The 18849-nt window shown below is 37.1% G+C and overlaps 2 protein-coding genes across 5 annotated transcripts in view; one reads left to right on the top strand and one right to left on the bottom strand.

The window, feature by feature from the left end:
• Nucleotides 1–68: 68 nt before the first annotated feature.
• LOC110051203 (uncharacterized) lies at nt 69–10157 on the bottom strand. The gene is made up of 8 exons (XM_089285073.1): nt 9210–10157; nt 9043–9099; nt 4565–5853; nt 3901–3974; nt 3204–3279; nt 3019–3125; nt 1543–2242; nt 69–1153 (listed from the first exon to the last, which is right to left on the bottom strand). Exons 1-8 carry the CDS (start codon nt 9224–9226, stop codon nt 1113–1115), a joined length of 2361 nt encoding a protein of 786 aa, XP_089141199.1. The 5' UTR covers nt 9227–10157; the 3' UTR covers nt 69–1112.
• A 1020-nt stretch (nt 10158–11177) lies between these two features.
• Nucleotides 11178–18849, top strand: part of LOC110051204 (cytoplasmic dynein 2 intermediate chain 1-like) — a 32469-nt gene continuing 24797 nt past the window's right edge. For 2 of the 4 annotated variants that reach the window (XM_089285058.1, XM_089285055.1), the window contains exons 1-11: nt 11179–11373; nt 12746–12799; nt 13608–13691; nt 14066–14944; nt 15159–15205; nt 15767–15809; nt 16237–16308; nt 16615–16665; nt 17612–17737; nt 18136–18186; nt 18704–18724. In XM_089285058.1, coding sequence (XP_089141184.1) covers nt 11359–11373; nt 12746–12799; nt 13608–13691; nt 14066–14944; nt 15159–15205; nt 15767–15809; nt 16237–16308; nt 16615–16665; nt 17612–17737; nt 18136–18186; nt 18704–18724 — 1443 coding nt within the window. In that variant the 5' untranslated portion in view covers nt 11179–11358. Of the gene's footprint in view, nt 11374–11760; nt 11784–12745; nt 12800–13607; nt 13692–14065; nt 14945–15158; nt 15206–15766; nt 15810–16236; nt 16309–16614; nt 16666–17611; nt 17738–18135; nt 18187–18703; nt 18725–18849 lie in introns of those variants that run through there. The other 2 variants (XM_089285057.1, XM_089285056.1) reach the window with 2 other exon arrangements.

Raw genomic sequence — 18849 nt, 5'->3', positions numbered from 1 at the left:
GATCGCCCAACATTTCCTGTTTGGACAGGGCTTATCAGCGAAACGGAATAAACTGCGGCCAAAAAAAATTAACAGAGGTCATCAAACAAACTTTATGTGGTCACTTGGTTTATTACAGAAAAAGTTACTCTACATTTTTGTTTTACAAAATTGTCTTATCTTCGATACACAACTCTTTTTTAACACTTTTACGTGGCGCGACCTTTAGAATCGTCGTTCCTATTCAAGCATGTTACAAAATTCCGTTAGAGAAGGTAACGATATTTGATCTCAGTTACAATTATTGCAATTATTTGCCACAGCAATAAGCTCAAAATATACCAAAAACTCGATTGAAAAGCGAGCTAACTACAATCGTTAATATTCGATTATTTCTGCCAAAAAGTAGTCATATTTCTTCTAAATTTACTTTCTCAAGGTTTCTCGGCAATTTTATAGCACAATATTGATAGAACGTGTGATCTGATTGGCTGGAGCGAACAAGAACTCGTAAGCCAGTACACACTTTACCCTCACTAGGACGTTATTGTACATTCTGTAATCGAGAAAAAGTTTAAAACTTCTCTTGTTTTCAACGTTCGCATTTCTTTTTGTTGCCATTGGAAGTAGCTAATGATCAGTTAGAATTATTTTTCACCATTTTTCACAGTATTGTGGATGAATATTCTGGGTTAACTTGACAGTTAGGAAAAACGCTGCACTTTTCTAGTATCGCATCTCTTGCGATTCATTGAGAACCCGTCGAAAGCACAATACTCGACCATTTAGGCCAGCTTCGTGGATGCTAGTATAATCAACATCTTTCTCCGATTAATGCTCTTTAGTGAGCTTGTCGTTCAAATATCTAGTTTCCACGCCTATTGTGCCGTGTCTTGAATGCTGGGAGACTCGAGCGGAGTGGAAACGAGGGAACATTACAGTCAATAAAATTTTCCAGCTGACCAGCAGCTATTAAAAATCGTTACAAGAACCACCAATTATTTAAAGAAATACCCATTCTGCTCAAACACACATTCGCAATTTGCACATGCTGACGGTTTTCAAGCTATCTTTCAGGGGCACTCTAAGAACTGCAGCGTGAATTCTGGTTTGGTGGAATCATCTAACTTCTTCTATTTGTGGACTGGAATCACTTGAAATACAGATCCCGACGCTGTAGATGAAAAAAATTGGAAAATATCATTCACAACGTCATATATTTTGAAATTTAAATAGCAGTGCAATTTACCCCTCATAATTGAGCATTATTGGTTAGTCGATCAGACATTGCACAATTATACATACTGATTATTCACTAGGCGTGGCTGCCTTAACACTGCCGTTTTGGTACATTAAAACCCGACAAAAAAACTGTAGATAATTTAGGCCAAGGTCAACCTCGTTCCCCAGGTCTCTCATCTTGTTGCCCAGGCCCTGGGGACGAGGTTGAACCAAGGTATGGAGTTCTTTACTCTGCATTGATGGGGATAAAGGACAGTTACAGAATGTGTAAAACTTTGAAATTTTTGTTTGGTAAGTATTTTTACAGAAACTAGAACGTACCTAGACCAATTTCCACGCTTGTTAGTCCATTCAAGGTTGTAGGTCGTCCTCCCATTCCATTCGACAGCCTCGTTTTTGATCGATTAGAACTCGAAGAAGTTCGGTTTAACGTCGATGATTTTCGGAAGTTGGGAGCGGAGGAGGACCCTGTTGTACGCCTTCCATTCGTGGGCGACGTGTTACGCGATGGTACTGGAGAAGAGGAACGTGAGTTTGGTCTTGAGGACGGTCTCGAGGAAGGGCGTGACCGTGAGTCGTATGGCGTGACATAGGTAGCTGGGTGCGAGCGACTCAGGCTTGGTGTTGTGGGCCTGGAGCGAATACTAGGTGACCTGTTTATCGAGGCACGCCTGGAAGCTTTGTTAGGTGAGTTCGGCCCAATGCTTGTGGTTGGGGAGTTGAGATTGACAGACGAGCCCGAGAGTCTTCCGAACCGGAAGTTCGGTTTGGAACCCGACTGCCGGTCGGGACTGAGGCTACCTGCTCCACTTGATCCATGGCTTGATCGCCGCGATCGGGGACGGCTTCGGCCATTTGAGCTGCTACCGCTGATTTTGGAATTTCGAAGCTGTCTGTCTTGTTTGGCGAGACGTTTTGCAATCTCTTGAAACTCGGAGGGTAAATGACTGTAAGCCTGGACTCCATGAGTATCTGTTCTGGGTTCCACTCGTCTGTTTTGACTCACTTTATCTGTTTTAACCTGGTAAGAAGACAAGGCGTTAGAAACAAAGGTTTGAATTTTATGATAAAAAAAAATCATTCTGTGCTTATACAGCTGTTGTCGTTCTATATGTTCAGAGTACTAGTCTGCAAGCTTACACAAGTTGTAAGGGAAATGATTAACGCGTGGATTTCCTTGATCTCAGTCGTCAAAATATAATCACTCTGACACGAAATGGTAGTAGTTCTGAGTGGAGTCCGATTCGGTCTTAATCATACAAATAATTGAAACAATCCGGAGACCACTAAACAATCCCTTGATGCCCCGATAACAGTAGGGCCTGATGATAATCAATTAGGTTTGAGAATTTTTGTTGTATTGTGATAATCGGCGATATTTCAAGTTTTTATTTGTGACCCTCACCCAATTGTCTTGGGCACCCTTCTTGGCTTTGCTCTGATAATTTAGAGCTCCCTTGAATCAGTGGTTTTTAGTTATTGAGCTAAGTAAACGCAACACCGACTTTAATAGCAGCCCTGACGTCCCGAGCGCAGGTAGACTTTGCTGAAGAAAAAGAGTCAAGAAGTGGAAAATGTTTAAAATCGAGATTTACAGATTTCGACGTCTCCATCATCGACTTGCAGTTTTCTGCCACTAACCTCAGCTTTTAAACTTCGTTTTGCAAAACACGTTTAGCTAGTAACTGGAGGGTTTGTGAGTCATCTTTTATTAGTCAATTCACAAGCAAACAGGTCTCAATGAGCAATCAGAGGAAATTAAGAAAAAAATAAATGAAAAATCTTGGAACACCTTACCTTTACTCTTCCGCCACCTGGTACATGTCCAATGTTGCCAAAAGAATTCACTTTCGGTTTCGCTTTCTTGTTGAAGTCGATCTTCTTCGTTTCAATTTTTACCCCACCTGTCATTAATAGAACAAATGCGCAATATTAAAACAGGTAAGGAATTCCCAAATCGGATTAAGATTCAAGTAACGTACCTGGTTTATTTTTCAGTTTTTGCGTCGATCCAATCGTCGCTTTTACATCCGATGGTTTGGTCTTAGTCTGTTGTGGCTAGAAGAAATTCGACGAAAATAAGCAAAGACGATAGAAAACACCTGTTAGAGAGCAGCGTTTTGAAATTACGTCGCCACTAGTTGGGGATATTTTGACTTAGTGTTAAGCTGCCTCAAACATGTTTACCAGCTAATGCAACAGTTGTGGTTTGTGAATTGGTAAAGATGTACTTATTAAGCAGTATGACTCACTCAGACGACTGGCTTCTTATTGACGAGATCAGTTTTGATTGGCTCACAAATACAAGAAACTAGCGGTGTTTTGACGTTCTTTAGCAAGAACAAGCAAGCGACAAATCATAATGCAATTCGTGATTAAAACTGAAGAGCTTCCTTTTTAATTCCAAGCGTGTTTAGGTGAGCATTCCCAGAATGTCGGTATAGGGGTGCTGAAATCTCAGTCAAATTGTCGGTGATTTCTCAGCTATTTGTTAAATCTTAGCCCATTTCTCAACTATCAGCAAATCTCAGATCTCCACTATTAGTTACAAGCGGATCATTTCTTAACTAGCAGAGTTAAGATTTTGACCAATTCTCAGCCTTTGGTTAAACCCCGTTCAGACCCTCTTCTCAGAGTTGAATTTTAGGTGCGGAATCACATTTGACAGCACTAACTTACCTGTTTTGCTTTGCCATTTTGTTTTGCGTGTGTATTTGAATGTATTGCACCATTCGGGACCAGCTTGTGTATTTCTGTGAAAAAATATAACCATCGAAAGATGCCGTTCAGGCGATATTTTTCTCATTTTCAAACATGACAAGACAAGACAAACATCACAACATCTGTAACCCAGGGACAACAACTTTGTGTATTTTGTGAGTAGCGTTTTCGACTTCCTGCTTTTCTGTATCTTTCCAAGCTAAAGGCTTGTTAAAAAACCAAATGACTGTTGAGAGTGATGCAGCAATCACCGCACACTAAACCGTCTGATGAGAAAATTGATTATTAACCGGCTTTTCTCACCCGAAATCCAATGATACACATGATATGTTCAATTCTTTTCCACCGTTTTCTCTACTTTGCTTTGAAAATTTGCAATAAATGTAGTTCCTTATTTAACTCTCAATGCTGCCTGGTAAAACCAGACTTCTCCTGTGTGCTGAAACTTCACTAGGTTGTTAGCAACAACAGGAACAGAAACTATACGTGTTCTAGCTTGAGAGATAGCAGGAAATAAAAGAAACCAGACACGCAAAGATCCATTTTGAGGTTACAGGAACTTTTTAATGCAGACCACATGAATTCTTCAGTTTAGGCTTTTTCTTATTGAACATTAACTTACTTTTCTGTCCTGCCGTATTGATATCCAAGTCAGTCACGGACATGCTGTCATCAGACATGTACGACTCCAAGCTGTTCTTTCTGGAGCTGCAAGGTGTCTTGGAGAATGCTTGCTCGGTTGTGGGGGAGTCTGGGTAGAAATCCAAGTCACTCTTGCCGTCACGTGATTGAGATAAAAACCCGGATGTTGGTATCTCGCTATCCGTGAACACGTCCGAACTCAAGTCTGATAAATCTATGTTTAGTTCGTTATAATCTCCGTTTTGAAGAGTCTCATTTTGTTCATTGACGTAAAGTAATGTTCTGTTATATCGGTTCATTCTTTCTGGATCTTGTACTTCTTCTACTTTCGGTTCGTAATTCTTATTCCCGGCTTCAAATCTCGAGTAAACATCATTTTCTTTAGCCTCAGGTTCGTCCTTAGTTTGCCCCGCAGGTATTTCTGGACTATAGCTGTATATGCTAGGGTCAATGCTAGATTTAATGTCGTCTTTCAGATTTGAGATAGGAACACTCGCCGGCGTCGAGCGGATAGGAGAGTAGTCCCTGGCTCTGGCGCCATTCCCAGAAGATGTTTTCTCACGTTGTTGTGTTTGAAGTGTCGAGTCCGAAACTGTTGATGCATAATTCGCATCCTGGACTCTTGAATCTTTAATGTCTTCAACTACATGAGAAGGGCTATTGCAATAATCGAAATCCGTTTTCCACGAGTCAACTTTTGCTATGCTGTCAGCGATACTCGAAGAAGCAGTGTTACTCTTAGAAACTTGAGCTGTTCCACTACTATCAGCAAGTTTTAAACGCTCTAAAGCTGCGCGGATCTGCGAATTCGAATCCAGCTTTTCGTTTTCAACTTTACTTTCAGTGGTCTTCTCCGAGAGTCGATCCTGAGATGCGTTGAGATGAAGTTCTTTTTTCACGGAAGCGTTTAAAATCCTCGGTGTCATATCCATACTCCCGAAAGTCCCGGACAAGACACTTCGGGCTGGTGAGGTGTTTAACGAGCTCTGCATGGTTTCGTCAAGAATTTTGTAAGAACGTTTCGGGGTTTTTATCAACTTTTTCCTGGGGCTTGTTAAAGCGATATGATCGTCGTATAACTTGATGTTTCCACCCATGGAATATTTAAACTTTGTGTATTCAGACTCGTACGAAACAGAAGAGGAGTCTCGAAGAGTTTGGGGCTCATCCTGGATTCTGATCTCCTCGAGATGTGGAAGGTATTCCTCATCTACTGAGAACGCTTCTTCTGGAATGATTACACTTCTGTCACCTTTCTTTTTGCGGCGTCTGCGAAATAGAAAAGTCAGGTTAAACTTTTCTGACCCACGATGGGAATATCAGTTCCCCTAACTGATTGTTATAAAATGTCTTGAAGTTAACTGTGAGAATTTCAATATTGACACCTGATCAAGAAAGAATCCATTACGATAATTTCATTAATTTCTATTTAATTTCTAATCTAGGCGACAACTTTATTTGGCGATATATGAGATTTCATGAAAAATGTCTTACTATATAACTTCAATTCATGTAACAATATAATAAATACAATACAACATAGTCACACTACATGTACAATACAATACAATGCAACGAAATGCAATGCAACATGCAATGCAATGCAATGTCGGCAATACAATGCAACAAAGTTAACACAGTCTGTTGACACAGTCTAGCCTACAGCCCTAAGTAAATGCTGTGAACCTCCAGAGCCTGCTATTTTTGTTTTCAAACCCTTGGGAACCCTGGAACACTATACATCTTTAGGAGCTTGTTTAAGGTTGTTTTCTTTTGATTGTAGCCGTTAAAGTAAGAGTAACTATTTCGTAAAACCCTGAGGACTAAATGGTTTAAAAATATTCGGAAAAATCCACGCCAGTGTTGAAGAGTGGAACATATTCGACAGTTTGTTACACCACAATTTGTACGGCCATACACTAGTGTTTATTACCAGTAACTGAAATCGCCATACATGGTAACTTGAAGTCTGTTTACTTATTCACGCTCCTATTAAACGTTTTGCTGCTGAATTTGTGTTAAAAAATGATGGTTCTTTTCTACTGCTGCTTTTGAATTGAAATGATTTTTTCTTTCTATTGCTACAACAACAATGTTTTGCTTGTAGCTAGCTATTGTATAGTCTAGTTACAAGATTCAAAAACCTATCGTAAACTGAACTTCAAGAAGGGCTACACTTTTAATACAGAAAATCGGGATCCGATAGACAAATTTTCCTGTGACAATATTAATCTCACACCTATTTTCGTGACGCATTGTACGAAATAATAGAAAAATGTTGCTATATTTTCATAAATGTTGGAAGGTAATCTGGTACAGTGCCTAATGAAAAAAATGGAACAAAGTTGTTGTACTGAGAATCTGCAATATAAATTGAAACGATTCTTAAAGTATGAAAATTGAATCATCTTTCATTAGTAATACAGCATACGGTATTGAAGTCTGGCATTGAAAGAAAAATATACACTATTTACTCAGCGGTGTTCAAAGTGTCTCTCGGAAAATGAAATTCTGAAGAGAACAATCGCAGCCATGCTTTTTGTACGAGGTAAAATTTTGCAGAATTTAGTGAATATTATTCAGAGTACATCAAGAATAATCTAAAGATTTGTTAGTGTAATAACGATAGGTAAAGCTAGAAGCTCCAACTGAATGTTAAATTATGGACGCGATTGCCAAGACGATAAACGTTCTGATGATTACCTAAACATTTTGTTGTATCTTTCGTTACGTTACCAAACAATTGACAGATCAGTTATAAAACTAAAATTATTATGTGGAAATTTGTTTTGTTGGTTAAGGTGAATTTCAGTCGAATGTTTGGCAGTTTAGTGGTTTTTGCAGATTCAATGCTGTTCTGTTGTGCTTTCTCTTCGCATGTTACGTTGAAATGTGTACTTCGTCCTCAAGCAGGTTAAGCTGTCGGTTATAGATGCACACAAAGAAATGATATTAAGAGAAATGTACAATACCTGTATTATTTCCACGAGTATCAAGCGGTAAGATTTGAATCTCTTGGATACATGTTGAGATATGGTGACGCTAAATTTATGTATGCTGTGCACCACTCGACCGGTATGCAAACTTCAGCAGGTGCTGACTGATAAATACAATATGGAAATGAACCCTTATTTTCTCCCCAGTGAATAACTGAAATAAGTGAGGATGCCAGAATGCTGCACGAGTTTTTAGTCAGCTGGCAAACGAACATACTAAGACACGGTTATAAATATCTCTTTATTTGAACGAGTTAGGTTTGAGAGAAGCAATGTAAGGAATATAAAATGATGCAGCAAAGAGAAAATAGCCAAGTCTCTATGTGGTTAACTTGTAAATCCGAACACGTATCTGTCAGTTCTAAAATTAAATTGTACTCCATATCAGTAGCCACAAATCAGGATTTAACTGTTTTGTCTAATTAGATCTTTATCGAAGATCAAGCGAACTCGGCACAAAGTGGATAATTAACGAACATATAATTTTCGCCTGAGGTTTTTCTTTTTTAAAGCTTTTATCCTGCCCCGATAGTGCCGTGAAATAGCAAAGATTGGAAAAAAAACTTGTAATGTAAAAGAATGTAAAAGAACTAATCTTCTAAACATAGGATAGTTGATTAATAACCATTGCTAAAACTTGAAATCTTGAACATTTCTGAGAGTTTATTCTAAAAATGCGTTTGCAATCTCCCATTGCCAATCTAAAATTGATTAATTTTGACTTAACAATCTCAACGGCAGTCACAGAAAGAACTTCCAATTATTTTTTGGTAATGTTCTAGTGCATTAAAATGCCAAAAGAAATCTATGTTCCCTTAGTTCACACTTTATAGCACTGGAGATGTTTATCACAGCCGGAATAAAAATTACCCATCATATCCGAAGTTCAACCGATTAGGACCGACAGACTCATCGCGTTCACGAGCCAATTATACGAGTTCGTAAGATATCTCCAACCGTGAAGGACAGCTTATCCCTTGACTTGTGTTTACATTACCAAAAACAGCGTAATACTCGCTCTAACAAGTGTTAATTAAAACTAACGCTACTTAAAGAATTTGTACAGTTTCTAAGGAATTGCTCTTTTAAGAACTGAATAATTTTTGGTAACTTGGTTTAACTTAGACAAAATTTGGAGCTTAATTTTTAGATCAGTTTCAACTGAATTAGTAGATATTGTAGGGTGTTTTTAAGAATTCAAAGATTACACAGTAACAAGCTTTCTAAACACAAAATTATCAAGATGGCATGTCGATTAAAGATAAACAACTCTATCTGCCCCGCTTGCACTTTTAAAGGGTAATACGAGTCGTAGAAAAACAGTTTTCTTTTGCTAGAATTAAGGATCGGATTTTAGCTAATGGTCAACGAACACTTGATTAGAGAAAACTCAAACCTGTCATGCGTAAATCACATGATCGGTAAAACATTTTTTCCTCTTTATAACACTCGTCAAACTTACCGCCGTAACTTCTCGTATTCTCTCAGATCTCTGTGATTCGGCCCAAAAGCGTACAAGCTACAAGAGAAGAAATGGTGTCTTCATCAAATCAAAGGTTTACAATTATTGATTATGGATTGAATGTGGCTTAGAAGCGAACACTAAAAACTAAAGAAAAAAGAACCCACCCAAGTGCTGTCCACATGTTGTACCTCAGATGAAGTGTTTTAGAATATTCGATCTGTCACAAGTCTATATTTTCGATTTCATTGGGCGATTTAAGTTGGAAATAGGAAATTGAGAGCGAAGTTTCACGAGTACGTGGCGTTGATCTACCAAGGAGGTCAAAATAAAAGAAACAAAGCCGGGAGGACAGGTCTTAACGGGTAGCACAAAACAAAACCACCAGTCCAATACATTTGACAATCGTGCAATGTTCATTTATTTTTTGAGAAAAACCACTAAAATCAACAAAAACGCTCCATCCGTTCAAAACTTTATTCCAGAAGAGAGCGAAACGAACTTTTCACGCTCGATAACTCAAGTTTACTCGCAAATGATTCACTTTTATAAATAAAACATAACTACTGTAGGTTTTAATATTTTACAATAAGCAGCGACGAGGAGAGAAATAACAAAAAATCAAAAAAGATTAACTTGAGCTGTATTCTTAACGCTCTCGTTTTCCTTCTTGTTTTGGATTCAGGGTGTTCAGCAGATGCAGTCCAACTTTATGTTCCTCCGTGTAGTTGAGTGTTACTCCTTCTCCTACAGTCGATGTAGAAAGTCAGTTTGTGATGGTGTCGACCGATTAAGCTGTCTTGTGCAATATATGCAAATGATGTAACCGCGTTATAATTTTCCTTTCCAAAGCGAGGCTGAAGATAAGTATCCCCGTCATTCCGAGGGAAGGAGAAAAGCACGCTGGGACTACTTGAGAGAAAGGACACTGGGAACGAAGTTGGGATTATCTCGACCTGGGTTACCTCCTTTTGTCACTGCGCATGAGTGCTGAGCATATGAACCCGTGACGTTTGGCTTAGCAAATCGATTTGGCGGATTTACCTGCTTAAAATCGTGTTATCATTTCAATAGTAAAAGATCATAAAATCACAGAGGCGCACTTGAAGTCATTGTTAAGATAATTCCTGTTAAAAAACTACCAAGCGTAAAGTCAAAATAACTTGATCAGCTATCAGTGAACGGCCAAGATTGTGTTTTTTGCGTGTTTATGAACCGAGAAGCAGTACACGTCCATAAATACGCTTTTCTTGAAAATCCAGCCTAAGTTACCCAATCATTTTTAAACGTTTTGACAGTACATGTATACAGTAGTTCTAAAATTAAATTAAATTAAATTTAGTTGTTACCTCTATTCTAAATGGTCACTTCTGAAGATGTATGTCGAAACGTATGAAACGTCAAGTTAAATAAATTTTGTTTTCCAACATTCGTTTAATTGCCATGTTTATCACCGCAGTTTGTGTGCTATTTCTTATCAAGCTACGATAGTTTTGTCCGCAGCTTGATTAGTTTTATAGTTTTCCTTCAATTACTGTAAATGTCTATGTATCAATTATTAACATTTTAACCAATTATAGCTTCTTGAAGCATTTTTCTAAGTTCACATTCAGTTGCGTTTCTTTCGAATTTTCTATTTCAGTGTCGAGCATTTCTTCCCAGTTTACTTTTACGTCCCTTCGACCACCTTTATTAAATAAGGAGATCATCAGAAGTCACAATATCCTAGAAAATATCTATACTAAATATGACTCATAAACTTGTAACGTTGTTTTACTTTGAGTAATTCTTTGTAAGAGGGTAGTAAAGGGTATTTTCGTGACTCGTGATCGGCCTTTTTTTCCCCGTGAAATGTGAAATGGCTAATTTTTTCCTCGTGAATCGTGATTTCTATAGTCGCCGTGAACCGTGATTTTCCAAAACGTTCTCTTTTATTTTCCGTGAAGCGTGAAATGTTAATGTTTTATTTTTCGTGAATTGTGAAAGGGCTGCTTTACTTTCCGTGAAACGTGATCTATACCCCCCCCCCCCCCCCCCCTTTACCACCCTCTTGTAAGACCCTGGCCGTGCCTTTCCAAATACTGGAACTGATAACCATCAGTCCTGAGGTTTTCTTTGAAGTTCGCGGGAGAAATGAAACGGAGTCTGGACACTACTCACTCTCGCTATCTCCCGGATGGAGGAATTTTTAAAGCAGTAATGGCGGAAAGTGTACTTAGTAACTATGGAGCCTGAATAGCAAATTTTAGCTGATATTTTCACCTTTTTGAGTGATTCCCTCTATAGTTATTAAAGAACGCCAGAGATGATCAAAGAATGCCATCTGGGAAGGTAAAGTTTTCTGAGCTGTCCTTGTAGCTTCATGTGTTTTCGTTGCTACGGTTTTATGTAGAGTCAAATATTTTATGATAAGCTCAAGGATTTTGGAGCAAGTATACGGTTTAGTCTTCCCCGTCCCTTTATTTTATGGAATTAAATTAATTCGTGAGATGAAACGCAAGTTTTCTTGCAGTCTCCATGCGTGGACAATTGTAAGCATACAGTGATTTCTAGTTTGATGATTCGTGATCATGAAATAAGCTTAGTTTTTTTCATCTTAGCTCAATTTCACCTGCAGATGCCATTATTTTTATGGGATAGCAGACTTATTTTAGTTTTAAGATATTTTTTAAAGGAAATGCCTTTTACAGGTTTAGGAATTGCACTCCTCGCTCGTGTAGCGATTGAGATTATTTATGTTGGTAAGCTTAAATATAATTGCAATATTAAATTACTTTGAGTATAAACCGAGTGAAATGCATGAAATGGATACATTATAACTGTGTGCATGATTTATATTGATGGGCCAGGGCACCAGGAGTGTTAGTAGGTTTTCAAAGCTGGAGATCTGTCAAAAGACACGAGTCTTTGTACATGGTCTGTTAATGGAGTTTTTCTCTTTAGAAAGTAAATGACAGCCAGGAATCTACAAGCAATCACCTGACAGATGCTCCATCAGCAAAATGACAGCTTTATTTTGTTTGTGTTTGGTAGCCTGTTTTTATGATTAGCTGTCAGTAACTGTAATAGTGATATGATGTGAGACTTTTGACAGCGCGACCAGTGTTTTTTTGCGAGCCCAAGACATTTTATGTAACTGTTGAAATTGTGAGACCAAGACTTTGAAATATTTTAAATTCGAGACTTTGGCACTTTCATCACTTTTTGTGGCCTGTGTGTGTTTCTTGATTCCCCTTGATTTTAGTCCTTTGGCAAGCTTCTGCGGTCTAGCCGGAACTGGACATTCGCCATAACACCATATTATGATATCCTAGAACAGGCGGCAAATTTTGTGGATTTCAGAGAAATTAGGAGAATTAAGATGATTTTTTTCTCGGAAATTTGAAAGAAATGTAATTATTAAAACTTTTAATTATAATATGGTGAAAAATTGAGAGTCTGAGACAGCTTCATGAAAAAAGCAACACTAACCACCAAAAAAATGATACTGCAAGACCCACAAAATTAGACTAAAATTCTGCGAGACCCAGAGTTTTTTGAAGGACCATTCGCCACCCCTATGATAAATCACACTATAGTGTATAACCTTCTACAAGGTTAATGAGTTAAAAATTGATTAATTAATGCATTTTTCTAATCAAATAGTAGCAAAGAGAGTAAAAGATGCCAATCACAATGTAACATGTGGCTCTGAATTTTTCAGGATCGTAGCAAAGAAGACACATGGAAAGAATCAGATCTGAAAAAAGCTTTGAAGGTTAGAAACCTATAGGATATCATCTTTAATTTGAAGTTACAACACAACACCCCGTAGAGAAGCAGACATGGTTGGGTTATCATAAATTATCTTCAGTGCTAATTAGTTTATGAATGAGTTCTATTTCTTAATTAGATTGTGATTAATGAGCTTCAGATTTCTATACAGAAAATAGAGTATTCTTGTTGAGGGCCTATGCACTGATTGTTGAGTGTGGTAATTTTATGTTAAAAAGAAACATATATTATAACTATAGTAAGTTGTTTAGAACATAAAATTTTCAAGGGCAACTGTCAGCCATAATTATGCCCAGGCATAAACAGTCTACTATCTTTATTCGTGTTGCCTAAAGTTCCTGTAGCCACATTATGCCTCAAAACTAAAAACGTCCTGAATTTATGTATTGAAATTTCTAACTGTTACAGAGCACTTGGAGATTTTGTATTTTCCAGAAAGTTATCCTCCTTGGCTGAAATTAAATTTATTCATGTATAAACAATTTTCTATGTCAACTGTTGACTTGAAAAAACTTGGTTAATGAGAAATTGAAACCTAGCTGTCCTCTACAATCTTGAAACCTTCTGCACGTGCTGGTTTACTCCATCATTGTTTACTGCTGTTTTTAGGCTAAAAACTGCCCATACACACTTTCTTGTGACTAGAATCCCTTGACTTCCCTGGTTGTGATGAACATTTTGCCATTTGCTCTCCACTTCTAATGAATAATAATCACATAGTGGACATGTGGAGAGTTCATTTTCTGATTCATCTTTTATTGTATATCCTATTGTACAATTTTGCTACCTAGGATGACAAGGTTAAATCCAAAGATGAGAGCAGAAAATCCAAAGAACACTCTAGTCGTAAGCCTGAGGATAGAAGAGAACGGAAGGTATGGATGATTTGTTTCGATAGTTTGGCTGATATATGTTCCATTACTATGGCAACATAAATGGATATAAACAGGCACATAAACTGGAGTATCTGCTTGTCAAATGTCGTGAAATTATAATGAGACGTAGTTCTCGAGGAAGAGGTGTATAATTTACTGAAAATACCATTATAGTATCCAGTTCTATGTATGTAAGTAAGTTAGGTTACATTTACATGTAACTGGATCTTTTGGTAATGAAGAATTTTTCTTGGCTTTTTCTCACATACCATTCTAACAACAAATGTAAACCACACACTTTTTCCGTATTGAAAAGTTATTAAGTGTTTACTCTCTCTGTGTATTTATAATATTATACTTCTTTTCTCTGGCAGGATAAAGATGATGACAGAAGGAGAAGAGGTCATGATGATGTAACCAATGGGGAAACAGATCGAAGGAGATCAGATAGGGACAGGGATAAGGAGCGAGACAGAGACCGAGGAAGAGACAGAGAAAGAGGAAAAGAGAGGGAAAGAGAAAAAGACAAAGATCATGATAGGGAAAGAGACAGAGATCGGGGAAAAGACAGGGATCGGGAGAGAGACAGAGATCGGGAAAGGAGAAAAAGAGATGAAGATAGGAACAAGGATAGACCTAGGGAAAAAGAACGAGATCATGACAAGGATAAGGAAAGGACTAAAAGAAGAGAAAAAGAAACAAGTGAAAGAAGCAGAGATGCCAAAAGGTCTAAAGAAAGACGTTCTGTGGATGTTGAAAGATCAAAAGAAAGGGACAGAAGTAGAGATGGACGAAAAGAAAAGGAAGGGGGAGATAAAGATCACGATAGAGACAGGAGAAGAGAAAGAGAAGATGAGAACGTTAAAGGCCAGGATAGACACCGTGAAGGAATAGAGAGAAATGGTGAACATGACAGAAGTCGAGACAGGAGAAAAGAGAAAACTGGTGAAGACAGAGACAGAGAAAGAAGAAGAGATAAGGAAGGGGAAAAGAGAAGAGAAGCAGACAGACATGAAAGAACTAGAGATGGAGATACCAGCAGGGAGAGGGGAAAAGAGAGGGAACGTGAGGACAGGGATAGGGAAAGAGAAAAGACCAAGGACAGGGAAAGAGACAAGGACCGAGAACGACGGAAAGAAAAAGACAGAGACAGATTGGATAAAGAAAGTAAAGATTCTGACAAAGATGAAAGAACGAGAAGTGATAGACACGACAAGGATTCAGATAGAAGGAAGGAGCGCTCAAAAAATGAAGTAAGTAAGTGTACAGCTATACATGTGCACTTGTATAGCTTCTGTTCACCTAGTGACTTTGTGGTAACTATCTTGACCCAGGTATGCTAATGGAAACTGGTAAACTGTTGTGTACAAACTTGGAAGAAAGGTATCAGTTAAAGTGCCAAGGAAATAAAAGATATTTTGTAAAAAGTTCATTTGTCACATAATGTCTTGTTTCATTATTTCTTAGGAAGGCTCAAGAGAAAGAAGTGACGATAGCAGAAAGGATGATAGAAGGTAGATTCCAAATAAACATGCATTGTTTAAAAAGAACTTCCCTATGATCTTTGGGGATTTTTAAGGATTTTGCAATGATCTTTAAATTATTGTCTTTAAAAATTTTCCAATAATTATTTTAGGATTTCTGAAAGATCCTTAAAATTAATGTACAAGATGTATCTATTCTTTTAGCTAGACATTATAAGGTCTCTTAACTTAGATCTCCAATACATGTAGGTTTTTCACCAGGGTAGTCTCTCAACTGAAGAGTTCATGTACATAGATTTTGATTAATATGGGAAGTTTTAGGGAGAACTGGCCATGATGTTGCAACTGACTTGTAATGGACTAGAATTCCCATTCCACTGCGTCTTTGTGCTTAGAACAAATTGTACGTGTACATTTATTTCATACTAGAAAAATTCCTGTACATATGTACATGGAAACACTACCCTGCTGTTCTTATACAGCGATTATTGCACATGTAAGTTTCAGACAGACATAACCCTTTTGCGTAGTTCTGTTGAAGTTAATTGTGTGTATGGCTTTTTTAACATCATTAAATGTTTTGTCTTGCAGAGAAAGAAAGGAGGATAGAGACAGACATAAGGGAAAAAGTGAAGTAAGTGCTCTTGCAGGACTTACAAAAGGAAGAATTAAGAAAAAAGTTTTTAGTGTATGCATGTACAATTGAACCCCACTATTATGAACCCTCAGGGGAAACAAACAATAGTTCAAAATAGTGGGAGTTTGAAATAACCAACAGTAAATGACTGAAGGGCGAATCCGAGGGAAATGAATTTTGAGTTTGAAATAATGGGTAATTGGAAATAACTGAGTTTGAATTGGTGGGGTCCAACTGAATATATTCATGGTAAATTTTTAGTCACTCTACATTTAGAGCACCATTCCCTTTGTGATTGGAGGCCCTCTAGCTACATGTAGATTAACGAAAAAAGTATAAACTGAATTACCCAGTATCAGAAAATATGCATGGCTGTTTATTATTTGCAGTCTCTAGATAATTTTCGTTATGCATCTTTCCTCAGGAATCTAGTGAGAAAGATGAAAAAGTAAAGAGAAGAGAGAAGGAACTGATGGAGTCTCTAAAAAAGGAAGAGGTACTGTAATAAAAAAACTCTTGTATCTTAACCATCATGATACAAGCTTTTTGTATTTTCATAGACATTGTAGAGTAGAATGTAACATGTGCATGGATGAATGACGATTGCATATTGTGGTACTGTTGGCGTGGAACAGTCAGTTGTCAATGTGCTCAGACATTATTTTATGTCTACATTCATTGACTAAAAACGCCTTGTTCATATTCCTTGTCTTGTTATTTAACAGCTGTAATTCTGGTAGTTAACATCCAAGACAGTTTAAAAACATCTCCTCTTTCTTTCTTTTGTCATTACCATTAACAGGAATTAAAGAAGAATCCACTGAGATTTAGATCAGATACAGTGGAAGAGGCAGTGAGTCACAGTCTTTCTGACATTGCTATATTTTCACTTCTATCACTTCCACACTTGTTTAATCATGTTTGTTGACTATTTAACAAATAGAGTCCATGTTGCCATGCATCTGTTCAGTAATAGGTCAAAGATGACGTTAAAATGTGGTTAGAACAAAAAAGTGCCACACGAGCCATTAGGTGAGTGTGTCACTGATGTTCTGACCACAATTTGATGTCTTCTATGATGTACATGTATAATTAGAGTAAATGTGCGTGTAACAGATTCCTGGCAACATGGAATCTGATTGTTTTTTTTTTTTTATGATAAAGAAACAAAAAGGGAAGACATTGACGTCATTGAGACAATCTATGCATCTGTCCTCCAATAGATCATAAGAACCAAACAAAATGTATCGCAGGTGTTTATTTATTTCTGGAGTGAAATTTTCACATTTATTAATCGTAAGATGTGCACATATTTTGACTTATTAATTGTAAAAGGTGGTACTTTAGGATTATTAATCCCAAAATGTATCATTGTAGGATTAATAATCCACGCTTAATAATTCTAAAATGATGCATTTTAGGATTAATTATCCTTTAGTACCACCTTTTACAATTAATAAGTCAAATGTGTGCATCTTACGATTAATAAACATGAAAATTTCACTCCAGAAATAAATAAACACCTATTGTATGTTTTCAACAAAAGCTGCAACTTCATGTAAATTGAAGCAAGAAATGAAATTGTCATTAAGTATTCTCCTTTGTCTGGAACCCCCAATGCTATGGATCTGGAACATGTTCAGTACCGTCAAGGGCCTTTGTTTGGAAAGTGTTCAGTGATCACCCTTAGTTTATGAAAGTATGAAAGACAACCCCTGGGATCTTCTGGAAGATAACAGGCTCTGAATTACTATACATGTATTGCATGATGGTGAAGCTGTTTTGTATAATTTCTGAAGGACACCATAGAAGAAGATGTAGAACAAAAAAGGAAAGCCTCATTACAAAGAATGCCATCCCTTGGTGCTGCTGAAGAAGTCCATGAAGAGAATGACGGTTATGACTATGATGATGATGAGTTTGAAGTAGGTTGTTCATGCATGTTGTACAAATGTACAATATGTGACCTAGGTTATAGTTAAAGGAAATAATTAGCCCTAGAACAGTTTTGTTCCAAATTGCAAGGTTGTGTTTGTGCAAAACTGTTTTAATTTAGAACTTATAAAAGGAAAGTGCTTTAAATAACCTGTTTGAATGATGAGCATTTTGTTTTGGCTAGTTTTGGTTATTATTTCTGTGAGTTCCAAGAGTCGAACATGGCAGCAGGAGAGACACAAGTGCATTGCAAAGTGTACAGGCTGACAGAAAGTTAACTTTAGAATACTATTTGGTCACCCTTATTCAGTATGAAAAGACTGTACTTTAAACTCACCCTTAATCTCTCTTAGGAGTCAAAGAACTAATATTGGTTAACTGTTTGTAGGATTATGATGATGATTTTGAAGATGATGAAGAGGCAAGCCTTGATGTCCAGGTATGTGAAAAAATAAACAAACAAAAAACTGTTTGCATAGATTGTTTTATTTATTTACATGGACAGCTAAGAGGTAAGAGTTGGTTAATGTAATCAAAGACATCTATCGAGATTTGAAAATTTATGATAAAGGAAATTCCAAAATTAATACTTATAATAATATAAAAATATGGATTAAAAATTATTTCATTTGGTAACAACTCAGGACTCTGTTTTGTTAGTGCACTGGAGAATTAATTGTTTTGATTTTTAAGTCTTCATTCCACTTGAAAAAAGCACTCACTGCGCCTTGTGAGTCCACAACATTTTGACCACTGTGACAACGCATATCATTGTTATTAAGAGTACAGACAATGCTAAACCACATTCGATTTGTTAAATTTACCATAATCTACAGTGATTCAATGTATGACCATTTTCAAGTCATCTGACAAGCAACAAACTGTGTATCAAATGAAAGTAGTTGTAATTGAGGAAAATGGTGTTCTTACTTGTAACACTATGATTTTTTCCTTAGGATAGTTCTGGAATGCAGGAGGTAAGCTGTATGCTTTTGCAATGAATGTTCTTGTATTGAGTAAGTAAATAAGTCATATTGCATTCCATTACTGAACTTCATAAACTGATGCAGTTGCTAAAAGTGCAGACTGAACATGCTTCTTT

Source organism: Orbicella faveolata, unplaced genomic scaffold (assembly GCF_042242905.1).
Source record: "Orbicella faveolata isolate gen_17 unplaced genomic scaffold, um_ofav_v1 contig_13, whole genome shotgun sequence".
Taxonomy (NCBI): domain Eukaryota; kingdom Metazoa; phylum Cnidaria; class Anthozoa; order Scleractinia; family Merulinidae; genus Orbicella; species Orbicella faveolata.
The sequence above is the reverse complement of the archived record's forward strand: the minus strand, read 5'-3'. Positions and strand labels throughout refer to the sequence as shown.

What these genes read in the sequence shown, in the direction of transcription:
- LOC110051203 (XM_089285073.1), bottom strand. An exon ending in CAGGTGGCGGAAGAGTAAAG is followed by an intron (nt 2,243 to 3,018) that starts GTAAGGTGTTCC and finishes TCTTCTTACCAG; the next exon opens with GTTAAAACAGATAAAGTGAG. An exon ending in AAGCGTGGAAATTGGTCTAG is followed by an intron (nt 1,154 to 1,542) that starts GTACGTTCTAGT and finishes TTTCATCTACAG; the next exon opens with CGTCGGGATCTGTATTTCAA.